This window comes from Lutra lutra, chromosome 9, assembly GCF_902655055.1.
Source record: "Lutra lutra chromosome 9, mLutLut1.2, whole genome shotgun sequence".
Lineage (NCBI taxonomy): Eukaryota > Metazoa > Chordata > Mammalia > Carnivora > Mustelidae > Lutra > Lutra lutra.
This window is the reverse complement of record NC_062286.1, coordinates 86313104-86328265: the sequence shown is the minus strand read 5'-3', so window position 1 is coordinate 86328265 and position 15162 is coordinate 86313104. Positions and strand designations below refer to the sequence as shown.

Here is a 15162-nt window from a genome sequence, read left to right as displayed (position 1 = left end):
CACCTGACCAACATAAAGAGCCTTGTGTGTTTCCCATGCTCCACAAACATAAATACCTATGAAGAAGGCTGGCGTCAAATGAAAGGAGTGGTAACCCATGAGATCATCCCTTCTGGGTTTCCCATCTCAGAGCAGTCACCACAGGGTTGCTCGGAAGCAGGTGCACAAGCAGCTCTTTAGAGCCTTTCTCCAGCCCCACACTCAGTCTCCCTGCCTTCTCCCTAACTTTCAGCCCCCATATGCCTACCCCATTCCCACTTTATCTCAGCTACCTTCCACTTTCCATCAAACCCCAAAACGGCTCTTCTCCAGTGAGGAACAGAAATAATACATCTTGCAAATCTGGGAGCTGCAACCCATCCGGGAACAGATGGTACATTTGTGCTTACAGGGAGGGCCACCAAAACTGCAGATTACCACCAGCGCCGCCAGGACACAGAGCAGAAGGGCGTATGAGCTCCTTCCGGCCGGGAACTAGCGCATGGGGCTCCTCCCACGGGCATCCTCCTAAACGGCAGACTGGTTTTCATTGCACACGTAGACAGTGCTGGGCTGGATTCTCCTCCGGATCCGCTCAGGCACTTTGGGGAGGATTTGGACGGTCTGGGGGAGCAGCTCAATGCAGGCCTCGCGGAATTTTTTGATTCTCCAGCAGTAGACGATGGGGTTGAAGACGGACTTGAGGTAGCTGAGCCACAGGACGCAGGAGCTGGTGGTGTAGAAGGAGGAGCTGCAGTAGAAGCCCCGGCTGAACACCGACAGCAGGCTGTAGACCGAGTGCGGCAGCCAGCACAGTGAGAAGCCCACAAAGAGGATCAGGATGGTGGTGCAGGCCTTGGTCTTGAAGCTCAAGTCCAAACTGACCTGCTGTTGCCGCTGCAGCCTCCGCAGGCCGGCCCTGGTGAGCTGTCTGAGGTCCAGGCTGTCGGACTCATTGTGCACGCGGATGGCGTTCTTGCGGACCGTGTGCAGAATGCACAGGTAGGAGCACAGCATGATGCCGAAGGGCACGAAGAACACAGCCACCACCAGCGCCACCACGTAGGCGCGTTCCGCCGGGAACTCCGTGTAGCCCAGTACGCACTGCGGGGCCCGCGCCGGCACCTCCATGAACGTCCGGCCCGCCAGCGAGGGGGCCGACACGCAGAACGAGAGCGCCCAGGAAACGGCGATGATCCTCTTGGCCCGCCGTGGGTTCAGCTTGTCCTGGCGTTGGACGATGATGAGGAAGCGGTCCACACTGATGATGAGCAGGATGGCCACGCCCTCCAGGACAAAAAACCAGTAAAGGGTGGCTGAGAGCCGGCAGAAGTAATCCCCAAAGTGCCAGTGGACCGTGATCAGGGTGATGGCCGTGAAGGGCATACAGCATAAGGACAGCATGATATCGGAGAAGGCCAGCGTGGCCAGCAGCAGGTTGATGGCGGAACGCATGGCTGGCCGCTGGTACACGATGATGCAGACCACAGAATTGCCGAGGAATCCCACCACGATCATTAGCATCATGATTATTGCCAAGGATATCCTGATCGGAGCAGGGGGTGTGGTGACCCCAGAGGCTGACACGTTGCTCCCATTCAGCAGCAAGTACTGGTAAGTCTCAGTGGCGGAGCTGTTGCAGGCCATCATGGAAAAAAACTTGGAGCCCAGACGGAAAGGACTGGAAGGACTCCCCTCAGCGCTTCGGTGGCTGCCATTTTCTGTCTGTCGGTTGCATGTCTGGGATCTCTAGGGCATGGGAATGGTGGTGAGCAGAAGTCTTTCTTTGGGAGCGGTAACCAGGATTTGCAATTCATGGATCACAGCCTCATCGCCTGCAGACAACTGACTGTGTCTGCAGCTTCCCGCTTGGATGCTCTCCGTAGCCTAGAGCAGAGAGGAGCAGGGGAGAGAAGGGAGTGAGACTTTCCAAGCACGTTTTGCACACAGCAGTGTTTAGATTTTACAGGTATTATAAACATGGCGGTGGAGAGAAAGAATGACTCATGGATTCATTCACCATTTGGGATAAAGCTTGGCAGTCGCAAATACTGTGTGCCTTGTCGAGTAGCCCAGGGAAATCTCATCAGACCTACTTTGTGGTGGGATGAGGAGGGGAATACTCTGTAGTCCGTATTTATTTAATGAGCATGCATTTGATACATTTTATTGTAAGGAAGTTCATAAATACATGGAAGTTGATGCTGTTGCTACAATATTTTTAACTTTATTTTTTTTTAAAATTTTATTTATTTAATTGACACAGAGAGAGAAAACAAGCAGTGGGAGCGACAGGCAGAGGGAGAGGGAGAAGCAGGCTTCCTACTGGCTGGATCCCAGGACCCCCCGGGATCGTGACCTGAGCTGAAGGCAGACGCTTCACCGACTGAGCCACCAAGGCACCCCGTAATTTATTTTGAGTTAAGTGTAGATTCACATGCAGTTGTGAGAAAGAAAAAAAAAATTCAGTGAGATCTCATATACCCTTCACCCACTTTTCCCTAATAGTAAAGTCTTAAGTTAAAGTAGTGTTGCCTTGCCATAGGATTACTTTTGGAAATGCTGATGGAAAGGAAGAAACTCTGTCCCTAAAGATGGGTTCTTTTAAAGGATAATATTGATTTTTATTTCTTGTCTCATAGGTGGGGTAAGAATGGTGTCCATTAGCCCACGTGTGGACTCAGATCGCCTGGGCTGGGTAGAATCTACACCCACTACTTATCTATTCCTGGGCACCCTCCAGCAGGTGGCTGAGCCTCTGCTGACAGGACTACCTCGTCTGTAGCCCATAAGTAATAACTAGGCCTACTACAGAGGAGCTGCAAAGATGAAATGGGAGAATAAGCACAGAGTGATTTAACCACACCTAGATCATAACTGGTATTCAAGAAATGTTAACTGTTATCATTGGAGCCCGGAGGAAAAGCAATCACAATGTTACAATGGCTATTGTTTCATTTGTATGTTATACACATAGAATATTTGCATCTGTTCTAGACCAGTGGCTCTGGGTACCCCAGGGAGAGGGTGTTCGTAATACATTTCCCGTTCCCCCACCCCTCAGCATTTTCAGTACAGGCATACCTTGTTTTACGGCCCTTCCCTTTGCCGTGCCTCGCAGATGATTGCATTTTGTTTGTGTGTTTGTTTACGAACTGACGGTGTGTGGCTACCCTGGGTCGAACAAGCCTATCAGCACCCTTTTTCCAACAGCATTTGCTCTCTTGGCGTCACTGTGTCACGTTTTGGTAATTCTTCCACTATTTCAAATTTTGTCATTATCATTCTATTTGAACTGCTGCAATCTCATGTTAAAACGTTAATGTGTGAGGAGTTGCTTCTTACAGATGAGTAAAGAAAGTGGTTTCTTGAGATGGAATCTCCTCCTGGTGAAGAGGCTGTGGAGATTGTTGCAATGACAACAAAGCATTCCGACTGTTACGTGAACTCTGTCAATAAAGCAGTGGCAGGGTTTGAAGATAGACTCCAGTTCTGGAAGAGGTTCTACTGTGGGTAAAATGCTGCCCAACAGCTTCGCCTGTTACAGAGAATCGCTCGATCTTTGTGGCAAACGTCATCTTTGTCTCATTTCAAGAAATTGCTACAGGGACCAGTGTGGCAGTGGTGGGGGACAAGGAGAGAGAAAGAAAGAAGGAGAGAGGGAGGGAGGGAGGGAGGAAAGAAAGGAAGGAAGGAAGAAAGAAAAGAAAGAAGGACATTGCCATGGCCCAGCCCCCTGCCTTCAGCAACCACCACCCTGATCAGCAGCAACCATCAACACAGAGGCAAGACCCTCCACCAGCAAAAAGATTACAAATTGCTGAAAACTCAGATGATGGATAGCATTTTTTAGCAAAGTATTTTAAAATTAAGGTATGCGTGTGCTTTTTTGAAGATAGACTATCATTTGACACTTATAGGCTACAGTTTAGTGTAAGTACAACTTTTTTTTTTTAAGAATTTATTTTTTCAGAGAAAGAGCAAGCACAAGCAGGGGGAGCAGCAGGAAGAGGGAGAAGGAGGCCCCCCACCAAGCAAGGTGCCCGACAAGGGGGACCCGATCTCAGGACCCTGGGATCACAACCTGAGCTGAAGGCAGACGGCCAACGCAGGCATCCTGTAAGCACAGCTTTTATATGCGCCAGGGAACCAAAAAAGTCATTTGACTCACTATATTGCGACAGTTGCTTTATGGCAGCGGTCTGGAACCGAACCAGCACTATCTCCGAGGTGTGCTTGTATAGCTGATTGGACGGGCAGCTAACCCAATGGCAGCTAATGCATAGCCTGGCCAATGACAGCAGAGCCTCACTCACTCAGCCTGAAATCTGAATTAGGAACTACTAAGCCACTAAAGCAGCTGCCTTGAGGGATGTAACAGAAGAGTATAGAGAGAGAAGTCTCCAGGCCACAAGGTATGATAGATACTCTGCCTTTGCTTCTCCAGTTCTCCTGGCTACTCTCTCCCTTGCCACTGTGGGAAGGGAGACAGGGGAGGGCTTTTTTGCTCTGGCCCCCTCCCACCTGGTTGTGGTTGGCAGTGGTTTATTCCTCTCCAAAACTCTCAGCTCCTCCAGGGAGGCTGCCCTGCAGCCCAGCACCCTCTGCAGATTCCCTCCTGGCTCCTGTCTCAACCTGGAGGCTTAGGGGTGACAGGGCTTCCCGATGCTGCTAGCCCAGGGTGCTTCTCCAGCCCTCCTAGGTCTCCCTTAACCCGGCCTCTCCTTTGACAAGAATCCCTTATTAATCAGGGGCTGATCTCCTTCCTATCTACACCCTGATTGATACAAGGGGTCCTGGCCAACCAGAGCTATGAGGAGGCAGAAACCAAGAGTAAGTAGCTATGAGGAGGTAGAGGAAAGTGACATGTGTGTGGTATAAGGAAATAGAAACACAGGGAAACTTACCTCAGTTCATGACAGGTTTCCAATCAGAGTTGCATTTCCAAATGCAAATCAATATTTATGCCTTTGTTTTTAATTGCATTCTTAGCTTTTCGCTTTCATGTAGCTGTTGGCCATTGGTATGTCTTCTTTGGGGAAATGTATAATCAAGTCCTTTGTCTATTTTTTTCATTGGATTGTTTTTTCACTCTTGGGTTGTATTTCTTTATATATTTTGAATATTAACCCCTGATCAGACCCACGGTTTGCAAGTATTTTCCCATTCTGCAGGCTACCTTTTCATTTTGCTGATGGTTTCTTTTGCTGTGCAGAAGCTTTTTAACTCGATGTCCTCTAGCTTCTTTATTTTTGCTTTTTGTTGCTTGTTGATGTCATATCCAAGAAATCATTGCCAAGACCAATGTCAAGGAGCCATTTTTCTATGTTTTAATAGTTTTGGGTCTTACATTTAAGCCTTTAATCCATTTCAGGTAAAATTTTTGTGAGTGGTGTGAGATAGGGGTCCAATTTCATTCTTTTGTTTGTGAATATCTGGTCTTCCCACCATCATTTATTGGAGACTATCCTTTCCCCATTAAATATCAAATATTATTTGATAAGGGATATTTATGGGTTTATTTCTGGGCTCTCAATTCTGTTCCATTGATGTATGTACCTGTTTTTATGCCAGTACCGTATCATTTGGATCACAATAGCTTTTAATAACATTTGAAATCAGGAATTGTGATGTTTTTAGCTTTGACCTTCTTTCTCAGGATTGCTGTGGCTATTCAAAGTCTTTATGAGGTGTTGTTTTTTTTGTTGTTGTTGTTGTTTGGCTACTGCCATGTTTCCTTGATTTTTTATGATCTCTGTGCTCATGGGTAGGTGTCTGCCCATTTGAGGAAATATGCACTTCTTCTAGTCTTTATAGACTGACTTCAGCAGCCAAGCTGGTCTAGAGATTCTGGGTGGGTCATTTGGTGATGTCTGGGTCAATAGGTGAGCAGCCCTGATGCTTGGGTACAATGGGTGAGGCTTGGGCCTTCAGCCTGCAGTTATAGGCCTGAGACCTGGTCTATGTGGGTGGGCCTGGATCCTGGTCCCTAGGGGTTAAGCAGACTCCAGGGATCACTGAGGTGGGCCCCAAGTCTGGATTCACAGGCTTGGTCCAAAGGCTGGGGACATGAGGGTGGTCAGTGACCTGGGGCTTCAGGGACAGACCTGGAGATGGGTCTGCAAGGGCCTGTCTGGTGCTAGAGTAAGCTAGGAATCTAAGTACGTGAGAGCTGGTTTAGACTCTGAGTCTATGGGGGCTGGTTGGTCCTGGGATGGGCCAGTGGCCTGGGTCAGTCCATAGTAGTTGGCCTGGAGCTTGGGCTGATTGAGAGCTGGAGGCTCTCAGGAGTTACTGGGCCAGCAGGAGCCAGCTGACACTGGTGTGAGCAGGTACCCTGAGTTCACAGGAACCTCTAGGAGCTTGGTACCCTGGGAGCCACCTAGGGCTGTAGGAATTGGCATGGTACTGGGTGTCCCTGGTGAAGTCAGGTGCTCACTTTTCTCCTCCCATGGAGACAGGGTGTCTCTCTGTGCTGGGCTGCCAGGTTTGGGGTAGGGGATGATGGAGGGAATGTGAATCCATCTTTCCTTGCCTCCTTTGTTATTTCCAGGAGAGAGGATTCATTTAGCTTGGCAAATGTTTCCATAAGATGGAATACACTTTTGAATTGCTAAAAAATGTATCATTCCTTATGTACTTCATTTTAAAATCACCAAATAGTGATATAAAATAAACCTGCAGAAGTCTGTTGTATTTCATTACATTAGCAATGAAGCAGCAGAAGATACCGGAAATAAACCTAACCAAGAGGCAAAAGATGTGAACTCTGAAAACTATAGAACCTTATGAAAGAAATTGAGGAAGACAGGAAGAAATGGAAAAACATTCCATGCTCATAGATTAGAAGAATAAATACTGTTAAAATGTCCATGCTATGCAAAACAATGTACACATTCAATGTAATCAATCCTTATCAAAATGCTATCAGCATTTTTCACAGAGCTCAAACAAATAATCCTAAAATTGGTATGAAACTAGAAAAGATCCCAAATAGCCAAAGTAATGTTGAAAAAGAAAATAAAGTTAAAGGCCTCTCAATTCCAGACTTCAAGCTGTATCACAAAGCTGTAATCATCAAGACAGTATGGTACCAGCACAAAAATAGACACATAGATCAATGGAACAGAATAAAGAACACAGAAATGGACCTTTAACTCTATGGTCAACTAATCTTCAACAAAGCAGGAACGAATATCTAATGGCAAAAAGACAGTCTCTTCAACAAATGGTGTGGGGAAAATTGGACAGCCACATGCAGAAGAATGAAATTAGACCACTTTCTTACACCACACACAAAAATAAACTCAAAATGGATAAAAGACCTAACTGTGAGACAGGACTCCATGAAAATCCTAGAGGAGAACATAGGTGGCAAACTCTGTGACCTCTGCTGCATCATCTTGCTAGACACGTCTCCAAAGGCAAGGGAAACAAAGACAAAAATGAACTATTGGGGCTACATCCAGATAAAAACCTTTTGCACAGCAAAGGAAATAGTCAACAAAATTAGAAGACAACCAACAGAATGGGAGAAGATATTTGCAAATGTCTTATCAGATGAAGGGCTAGTATCCAAAATCTATAAAGAACTTATCAAACTCAACACCCCCAAAACAAAAAATCCAGGCAAGAAATGGGCAGAAGACACGAATAGACATTTCTCCGAAGAAGACTTACAAATGGCCAATAGACACTTGAAAAAATGCTCAGCATCACTAGGCATCAGGGAAATACAAATCAAAACCACAATGAGATACCACCTCACACCTGTGAGATTGGCTAAAATTAACAAGCCAGGAAACAACAGATGTTGGTGAGGATGTGGAGAGTGGGGAGAAGTCTTACATTGTTGGTGGCAATGCAGGCTGGGGCAGCCACTCTGGAAAACAGTATGGAGGTTCCTCAAAAAGTTAAAAAGAGAACTATCTTATGACTTAGCAATTGCACTACTGAGTATTTATCCAAAGGATACAAACATAGTGATTTGAAGGGGCACTTGCTCCCCAGTGTTTATCGCAGCAATGTTCACAATAGCCAAATGATGGAAAGAGCCAAGATGTCCATTGGCAGATGAGTAGATAATGAAGATGTGGTCAGTCAGTCTGTCTATCTATCTATCTATCTATCTATCCAATGGAATATTACTCATCCATCAAAAAGAATGAAATCTTACCATTTGCAACAACATGGATGGAACCAGAGGACATTATGCTAAGCAAAATAAGCCAGCTGGAGAAAGACAAATACAGTATGATTTCACTCATATGTGGAATTTAAGAAACAAAACAGATGAACATAGGGGAAGGGCAAGACAAATATAATAAGACAAAAAGAGAGAGGGAAGCACACCATAAGAGACTCTCAATGGTAGAGAACAAACTGAGGGTTGCTGGAGGGGAGGTGGGTGGGGCAGCTGGAGGGATTTGGGTGATGGGCAAGTGCAGGCACTCGAAGTAATGAGCACAGCTTGTTATATGTAACTGATGAAACACTAAATTCTACCCCTGAAACTAATAATATAGTATATGTTAACTGAATTGAATTTAAATAAAATAAAAAAAATAAAATTGCCTAACAGTATAATAAAATTTTAAAATGTAGGAGCTAATGAACCAACAATTTGACAAAATGTTCTTTTTACAGGCCCAGGTGTTTTTTTTTTTAATTTTGGGAAACAAATGTGTAATAATTTCCATAAAAAGGTTGTTGTAGTTATAAATGCAAGGTGAATGGACTGGCGGGAGAACCTGCTGGAGGGGAGGCAGTGGCTTCTGGCCACACCTGAAATCTCCACCTCTGGAATCTCTGTTGCCATGGCAAAGGATCACGTGGCAGAACTTCCCTGGGAGTGGGGAGGCTCACGCAGGCAAGGCCTGAAGAGCAGTAGGAGCACAACTGACCCACTCCAGACTCCCTCCTTCCATGGTTAAAGGCACCAGAGTGAAAGCAATAAAAGGAAACTAGAATTTTCTTCATTCTTTTACTTTCCACCAGAAACAAAACATGGGAGTCAGACAAGAATTAGACTCGACAGAGACTTCCAGAGACCCCGCAGGGACACACTTTGACCTCCTGCCTTTCTTCTTCTTCAGAAGCCCTCTTCCTGCTTTCCACTTAGCAAGACCCACTTCTTCCTCTGTGCTTGCAAGAAAGAGTCTTTCTTCCTAAGCTCCTTGTGGTCGGTATTATAGATAAAGGGATCCACTGCTTTTTGAAAGTTTTCCGTACGCCACTTTGCTTTTAGGTAGAACCTACATTTGTCCTGGTTTTCACTAACTGAAAGAAATCCAAAGAGGATTTTTGCTTTTACCAAAAAAAGGGCAAGAAGCAACAATAGCATTCAGCACCAGTTTTGCAAAGAGAAACAGTGTGCACCCGAGCTCCTTCCCGGGGATGCATGCTCAGCATCTTGGCATCACACCACCAGTGCTCTGACCCTTGTCTGCGAGCATCTGGGCTTTATCTTCATTTAGGCTGTGCATCCGTTAGCAAGATGTGTCTGCGGGTATCAGAAAAGCCCAACAGAGATTATCCTTTAGGTCTGGGAGTCCTGAATTTCTTTTCCCCATATAAATTAATGGCAGTTGCTTCTTTGCTGGCTACCATTTCTTTTCTTTTCTTTTCTCTTTTTTTTTTTATTGTGTTATGTTAGTTACCATAAAATACATCATAAGTTTTTGATGCAGTGTTCCAAGATTCATTGTTTATGTACAGGACCCAGCCCTCCGTGTAATATGAGCCTTCCTTAATACCCGCCACCAGGCTCACCTATCCCCGCAAGCCCCTCCCCTCCAAAACCCTCAGTTTGTTTCTCAGAGTCCACAGTCTAATGGTTTGTCTCCCTCTGCGATTTGCCCCAATGCACTTTTTCTTTCCTTCTCCTAATGTCCTCCATGCTATTCCTTATGTTCCACAAGTAAGTGAAACCATCTGATAATTGACTCTCTCTGCTTGACTTATTTCACTCAGCATAATCTCTTCCAGTCCCGTCCATGTTGATGCAAAAGTTGGGTATTCATCCTTTCTGATGGAGGCATAATACTCCATAGTGTATATGGACCACATCTTCTTTATGCATTCGTCTATTGAAGGGCATCTTGGCTCTTTCCACAGTTTAGTGACTGTGGCCATTGCTGCTATGAACATTGGGTTACCTCTGGCCCTTTTCACTGCATCTGTATCTTTGGGGTAAATACCCAATAGTGCAATTTCAGGGTCCTAGGGTAGCTCTATCTCCACACTGTTTTCCAAAGTGGCTATACCAACTTACATTCCCACCAACAGTGTAGGAGTGTTCCCCTTTCTCCACATCCTCCCCAACATTTATTGTTTCCTATCATATTAATCTTTGCCATTCTAACTGGTTTCAGGTGGTATCTCAATGTGGTTTTGATTTGAATTTCCCTGAAGGCTAGTGATGATGAACATTTTTTCATGTGTCTGCTGGCCATTTGTATGCCTTCCCAAGTGTCTGTTCATGTTTTCTGCCCATTTGTTGACACGATTATCTGTTTTTTGGGTGTTGAGTTTGAGAAGTTCTTTATAGATCTTGGATATCAGCCCTTTGTCTGTAGTGTCATTTGTGAATATCTTCTCCCATTCCATGCGTTGGCTGGCTACCATTTCAGCATGTGAAAGTTTTCACAGGAGCACTCTACTCTCAGATAGTGGGAGACACCAGCATCTCAAATTGAAGGGATTTGGTGAAATAAAAGTTTGGGACACTGAACACCAGGCCAGCTAGCCTAAAGTTTCTGCAGGTGGTGATATCTTCCTGATGTTACCTCGGTTTAGATACAACCAGTCCTCAGTGTGATAGGCCTAGAACTTGATTTGGCCAAGCATGCCCAGAAGGGTTTCATCTCTCAGTGGTGGGTCCAGTTATCCAAACTCCTGGAGGGCAAGCTATATAATCAGAAGTCTTGTGTGTTATTCTACAAGTGAGTGATATCCCTCATGCAGACCACAAATGCTTGCATTAAGGTGATACAGTACTTTGGTGCCTCAGTCTTCTGATCTGTGAAATGGGGATAATTACCTATGTCTTCCCAGAATTTTAAAATATATGTGCAATGCCTGGTACAAAGAAGGGCATTACTAAATAATTACTAAACTAATAATTGATCAACTCCACATTTCTCATTATTTCAAGTTCACGGGTTTGTTTCTTGGGTCAGAGTAGAACTGTGACACACAGATATGAGGCCCTCATGGATTAAGCTCCTCCTAGAGCATAGAGTAAGGGGCACTGAGTAGAAAACATACCCTTTTGGGTCTGTGTGCCTATCAGTCCTAGCTAGTAACTAGTCCTTCACCCACTCCCTGTGATGCTCTAAGATTGGATTGTCCCTATGTGATAGTGACAGAGAGCAATTCAATGATAGTGTGGAGAATTTTTTTTTTTAATGTGTTGTGTCTTGGGGTTGAATCAGATTAAAATTGCTTGGGCTTCCGGGCAACAACTTGTCTTGGATATTTTAATTTAGTGTTTTGGTCACAGTCCTGTTGTTAATATCCAAATCAACAACACTTTTATTACCAGACACTTTGGAAAGTTAAAGATCAAAGTAAAATGTAACAAGTGAACCAGGAATGTTGCACTATGATCCTTCAGTTTGAAACAGCGCTCAATATCTCTCTGGTGCTTTGCACTCTGAGGAATGGGAGCCATGAATGATAAGCCAAGGAAGAAGCCAGCTGGGAACAGAACAATTTCAAAGTACTTATTATAGTTCTTCCTATCCAAACCATCTCACTCTGGAAAGGGGAGGTCGCACAGGTGCTGGAAGATAAAGAATCTAAGGAAAGGACCACCAACCTGTGCCTTGCCTATGTGCTCTGGGATAAGCAGAAGCATGCTGACAGTGTCCTTGATGAGCTGAATCCATGCAAAAGATAGAAGGTCCTTTTGACCTTGAGCAACGAGGAAACACTGCCATCCATACACTGCATTTACTGCAATGCTTCCTAAAACTTCTTCAACCACCCCACACCACTGTCCTACCACCTAGCTTCTGCACACCGAGTACTCTTTCCCAAGCCCCTGACCATGCCCCGTCCTGCCATCCTCACAACTGGAAGAGGGAGGCCAGGAAATGAAAGGGATGCTCTGAAACAGTCATGACACCTCCAGGTCATAAAAGCAGGAAGAACATGGAGCCAGGGCTGGAAACCAGGTTTCTGGTACTGAGACCCCAGAAGGGGGACCAATCTTGGTTTGGACCATGCAAGAGTGACGGTGGTTTCAAGTCTATGACGCTCACAAGCATGGGGAAGAGGAAAGCAAACCCTCACCCCAAAACCATCCAAGAGGAGGTCAGAAAACTTTGAGATGAGATCACACCCTGTTCTCCTTTCCAGAAGATGAAGAATGGATGTTTATAAACAGGGCTCTGGTGGTTGAGAACCATGGGGGTGAGGGAAGGAATCTTTTCCTCTGCTCTTTCTACAGGACAGCTCAGGGTGGGACCACCACCTGGTGCCCTGAGGGATCACCCTGGGCACTGACCAGCCACAGACTGCCAGGAAGCACTGAGGACTTGCGAACATTGTCACTCCTGCTTGCCTGCCTACTTCCTCCCTCTTCAATCCTGTCCCCTTCTTTCTTTCTCTGTCTTTCCTTGATAACTTTTAAAACCTTTCTATTTTAATACATTTCAAATGTATAGAGACATAGAAAAACTAGTATACCAAACTCCATTTGACCAAGCTTCTGAGATATGTTTCTCCCACTTCCTTTCATTTATGCACACAGCAGCTCTACAATTCCTTGTCCCTGCACACCTGCTCTTTGGGCTTTGTTCCCAATCTGCTGACGAGATTCTGTGAGATTTTCTTGGAGTGAGGAAGCCAGGGTATGAGGTAGAGGAGTGCCCTGATGGACAAGGAGAGGAACACAAGCCAAGGAGAGAGTCCTAGACGACAGGAGGGCTGCAGGGGGAGTAAAGGTTCCAGAAAGTGCCTCTCCAAGCCTTTTCAAGTATTTGGCCCAATCTAATAATAGTGGGCCTAACCCAGAGATGAGTTGGATAGGCTGTTTCCTCTATTTTGAAGACCTCTCGTTTCAGGCAACAAATCTTGTCTTCAGCTGGGGATATGTCTGGTTTTAAATTGATGGGCCGGATGGAGTTCCAAATGTCTTTCTTCTTTCCTCATCCTTGAGGTCAGATATGAGAAGAACAACCAGGCTGTAAACCTGAAACCTGGTGAGCCATAGAGCCTGGAGGGAAGAGGGGAAAGCAGTGTGTGGGCAGAATGTGAAAGACTGAGCAGAGGATGGTGGGAGTCAGAGGAAGTTACCATGTGTACTAGGAAGACTTCCTGGAAGCTGGGGTGACCAAGCACCAGTGTGGGTTTTCAATGAAGGACTCACTTCTCCTCTGATGCCTCTAAAACAGAATGTGTCTCAAAGTGACAGTGAAAAGCATCGAGTCCAATCCTATACAGAAAGCTCGTGTCACTGCCATTAGGGTGTCAGGAAGATGAGTGAATCTCCCCACACGACAGTGACTCCGAACTCCGGAGGTGAGCTCCTTTGTGACATGTGCCTGTCCTTCAAGCAGGGCAGTCATTGACCCTTCCCCCTCCCCACGTAGCTCCGTACCTGTGCGTAATGGAAAGTCTCCGGCTATAAGCTTCGTTCCTGTGCACCTTTGTGCCCATGAGACTTGACCGCGTGTTTGAGGCCCCGCCCAGTGCGGAAGGGGCCACCACCTTCTCAGAAGCAGAAGGCTCCTGGTACTATGCCAGGGAGTAAGTAGTTCTTTTGCAACTATTTTACGCAAACAGTAAAGAAGTCAGGTACTTGCGGTATGCACAGGTACACCTACATTTTAATTCACAGATTTAGAAGTAAGCTATACACGTTAACATATATGTACACATATGTACATATGCATATAATATACATTATAGCATGTATATAGGTTGCCAATAGAACTTAATGGTTTCGCTCGTTCTAGTCAAGCCGAATGGTGGGAAATTTGGTGAGCCCTTTCTCCGGAGTGGTTAGTATTGCTTCAAGTAACCAACTGGTGTTTGTAATATTGGATTTTTAATTCCTACTCCAGAAGAACATATCGGTTCACAAATGCTAAATCTAAGAAATGAAGTCAATTTTGGCAGATGGGACAGTTTGCTGTTGAAACAGCTTGAGTCTGTCATTACCTGCAACTCTGTCACCTGTCTTTTTGATACAAACTCTCAGCCAGATGGTATATTTCAATTTCAATAACTTTATTGGCAATGAAAAAGTAGGCAAGAGCTGCCAAAAGTAATATGTCAAGTAGCTGTGTTTAGAAACAGGTGTTACCCCACGTGTCTGAATTTCTAAGAAAAGTGAGCTGAAGAAGACCAGATTTTTTTATTTCTCAACTCAGGCAGGACTCTTGGGGGGGAAATTTTTAAATAGAACAGAATTGGGAAGCTTTTTAAGGGAGTAAATCTTTATTGATTGTTTCCCTTACTAGTGCCTAAAATTTACGACGTGCTTATTACGTGGCAGCCTAAGCCCTTTTCAGAGTGCAGGGGTTCTCTGGACTTGCATATGCACTCTCCATATCACCGAGGAATTTGTTTCAAATGCATCTTATTGGGGCCAGGCAAGACCTCCTGAATCAGAGCTCCGGGAGCAGGGAGGTGGCCGGCTCCACAATCTGTTTCAACACAAGTTTTGGGGAGTTAGACATTCTCATCTGTGGGAACCACAACCATAGCTTATCTCTCTGAACCTGGCCATTGATCCAGTTTTACCAATGGGGAAACCGGTGGGCTCTTCTTTACCTAGAAAGGAGATTCATTGTATTAGGAACCGGGCGTTCTGGTTTAATCCCTGGCCATGCCACTTCCATAATGCTATAAGGGATGGTTCACTGAAGCTTTTACATTTGCAATGAACCAGTATTGTTGAGCAAGAGCAAGTATGTCTTTCAGCAGGAAGAGAGAAGAAACACAGGGAATGATGGCGAGAACCCCAGACTGACAAGGGCTGGAGTATAGCAGAGCCACAGGCAGCCATGAACACCAGGCTGCCCTCGCACCTGGATTACACTCTGTGTCCCCAGATGGATGGGTTCTCACAGAGGCTTTTGGGGCCAATGTGGATGGGACCTACTTGTCCCATCCCTTGAAAAATCTGCTGGCTGTAGAGGAGGTGGGATTTACTGCCAAATCCTTGGGAGA

The 15162-nt window shown here is 45.5% G+C and overlaps 1 protein-coding gene across 1 annotated transcript in view; it reads right to left on the bottom strand.

Moving 5' to 3' along the window:
- Positions 1-507: 507 nt before the first annotated feature.
- GPR45 (G protein-coupled receptor 45) overlaps positions 508-15162 on the bottom strand; it is an 82138-nt gene continuing 67483 nt past the window's right edge. Inside the window, exon 2 of the mRNA XM_047747054.1 lies at positions 508-1866. Coding sequence (XP_047603010.1) covers positions 508-1629 — 1122 coding nt within the window. The 5' untranslated portion in view covers positions 1630-1866. The remainder of the gene's footprint in view (positions 1867-15162) is intronic.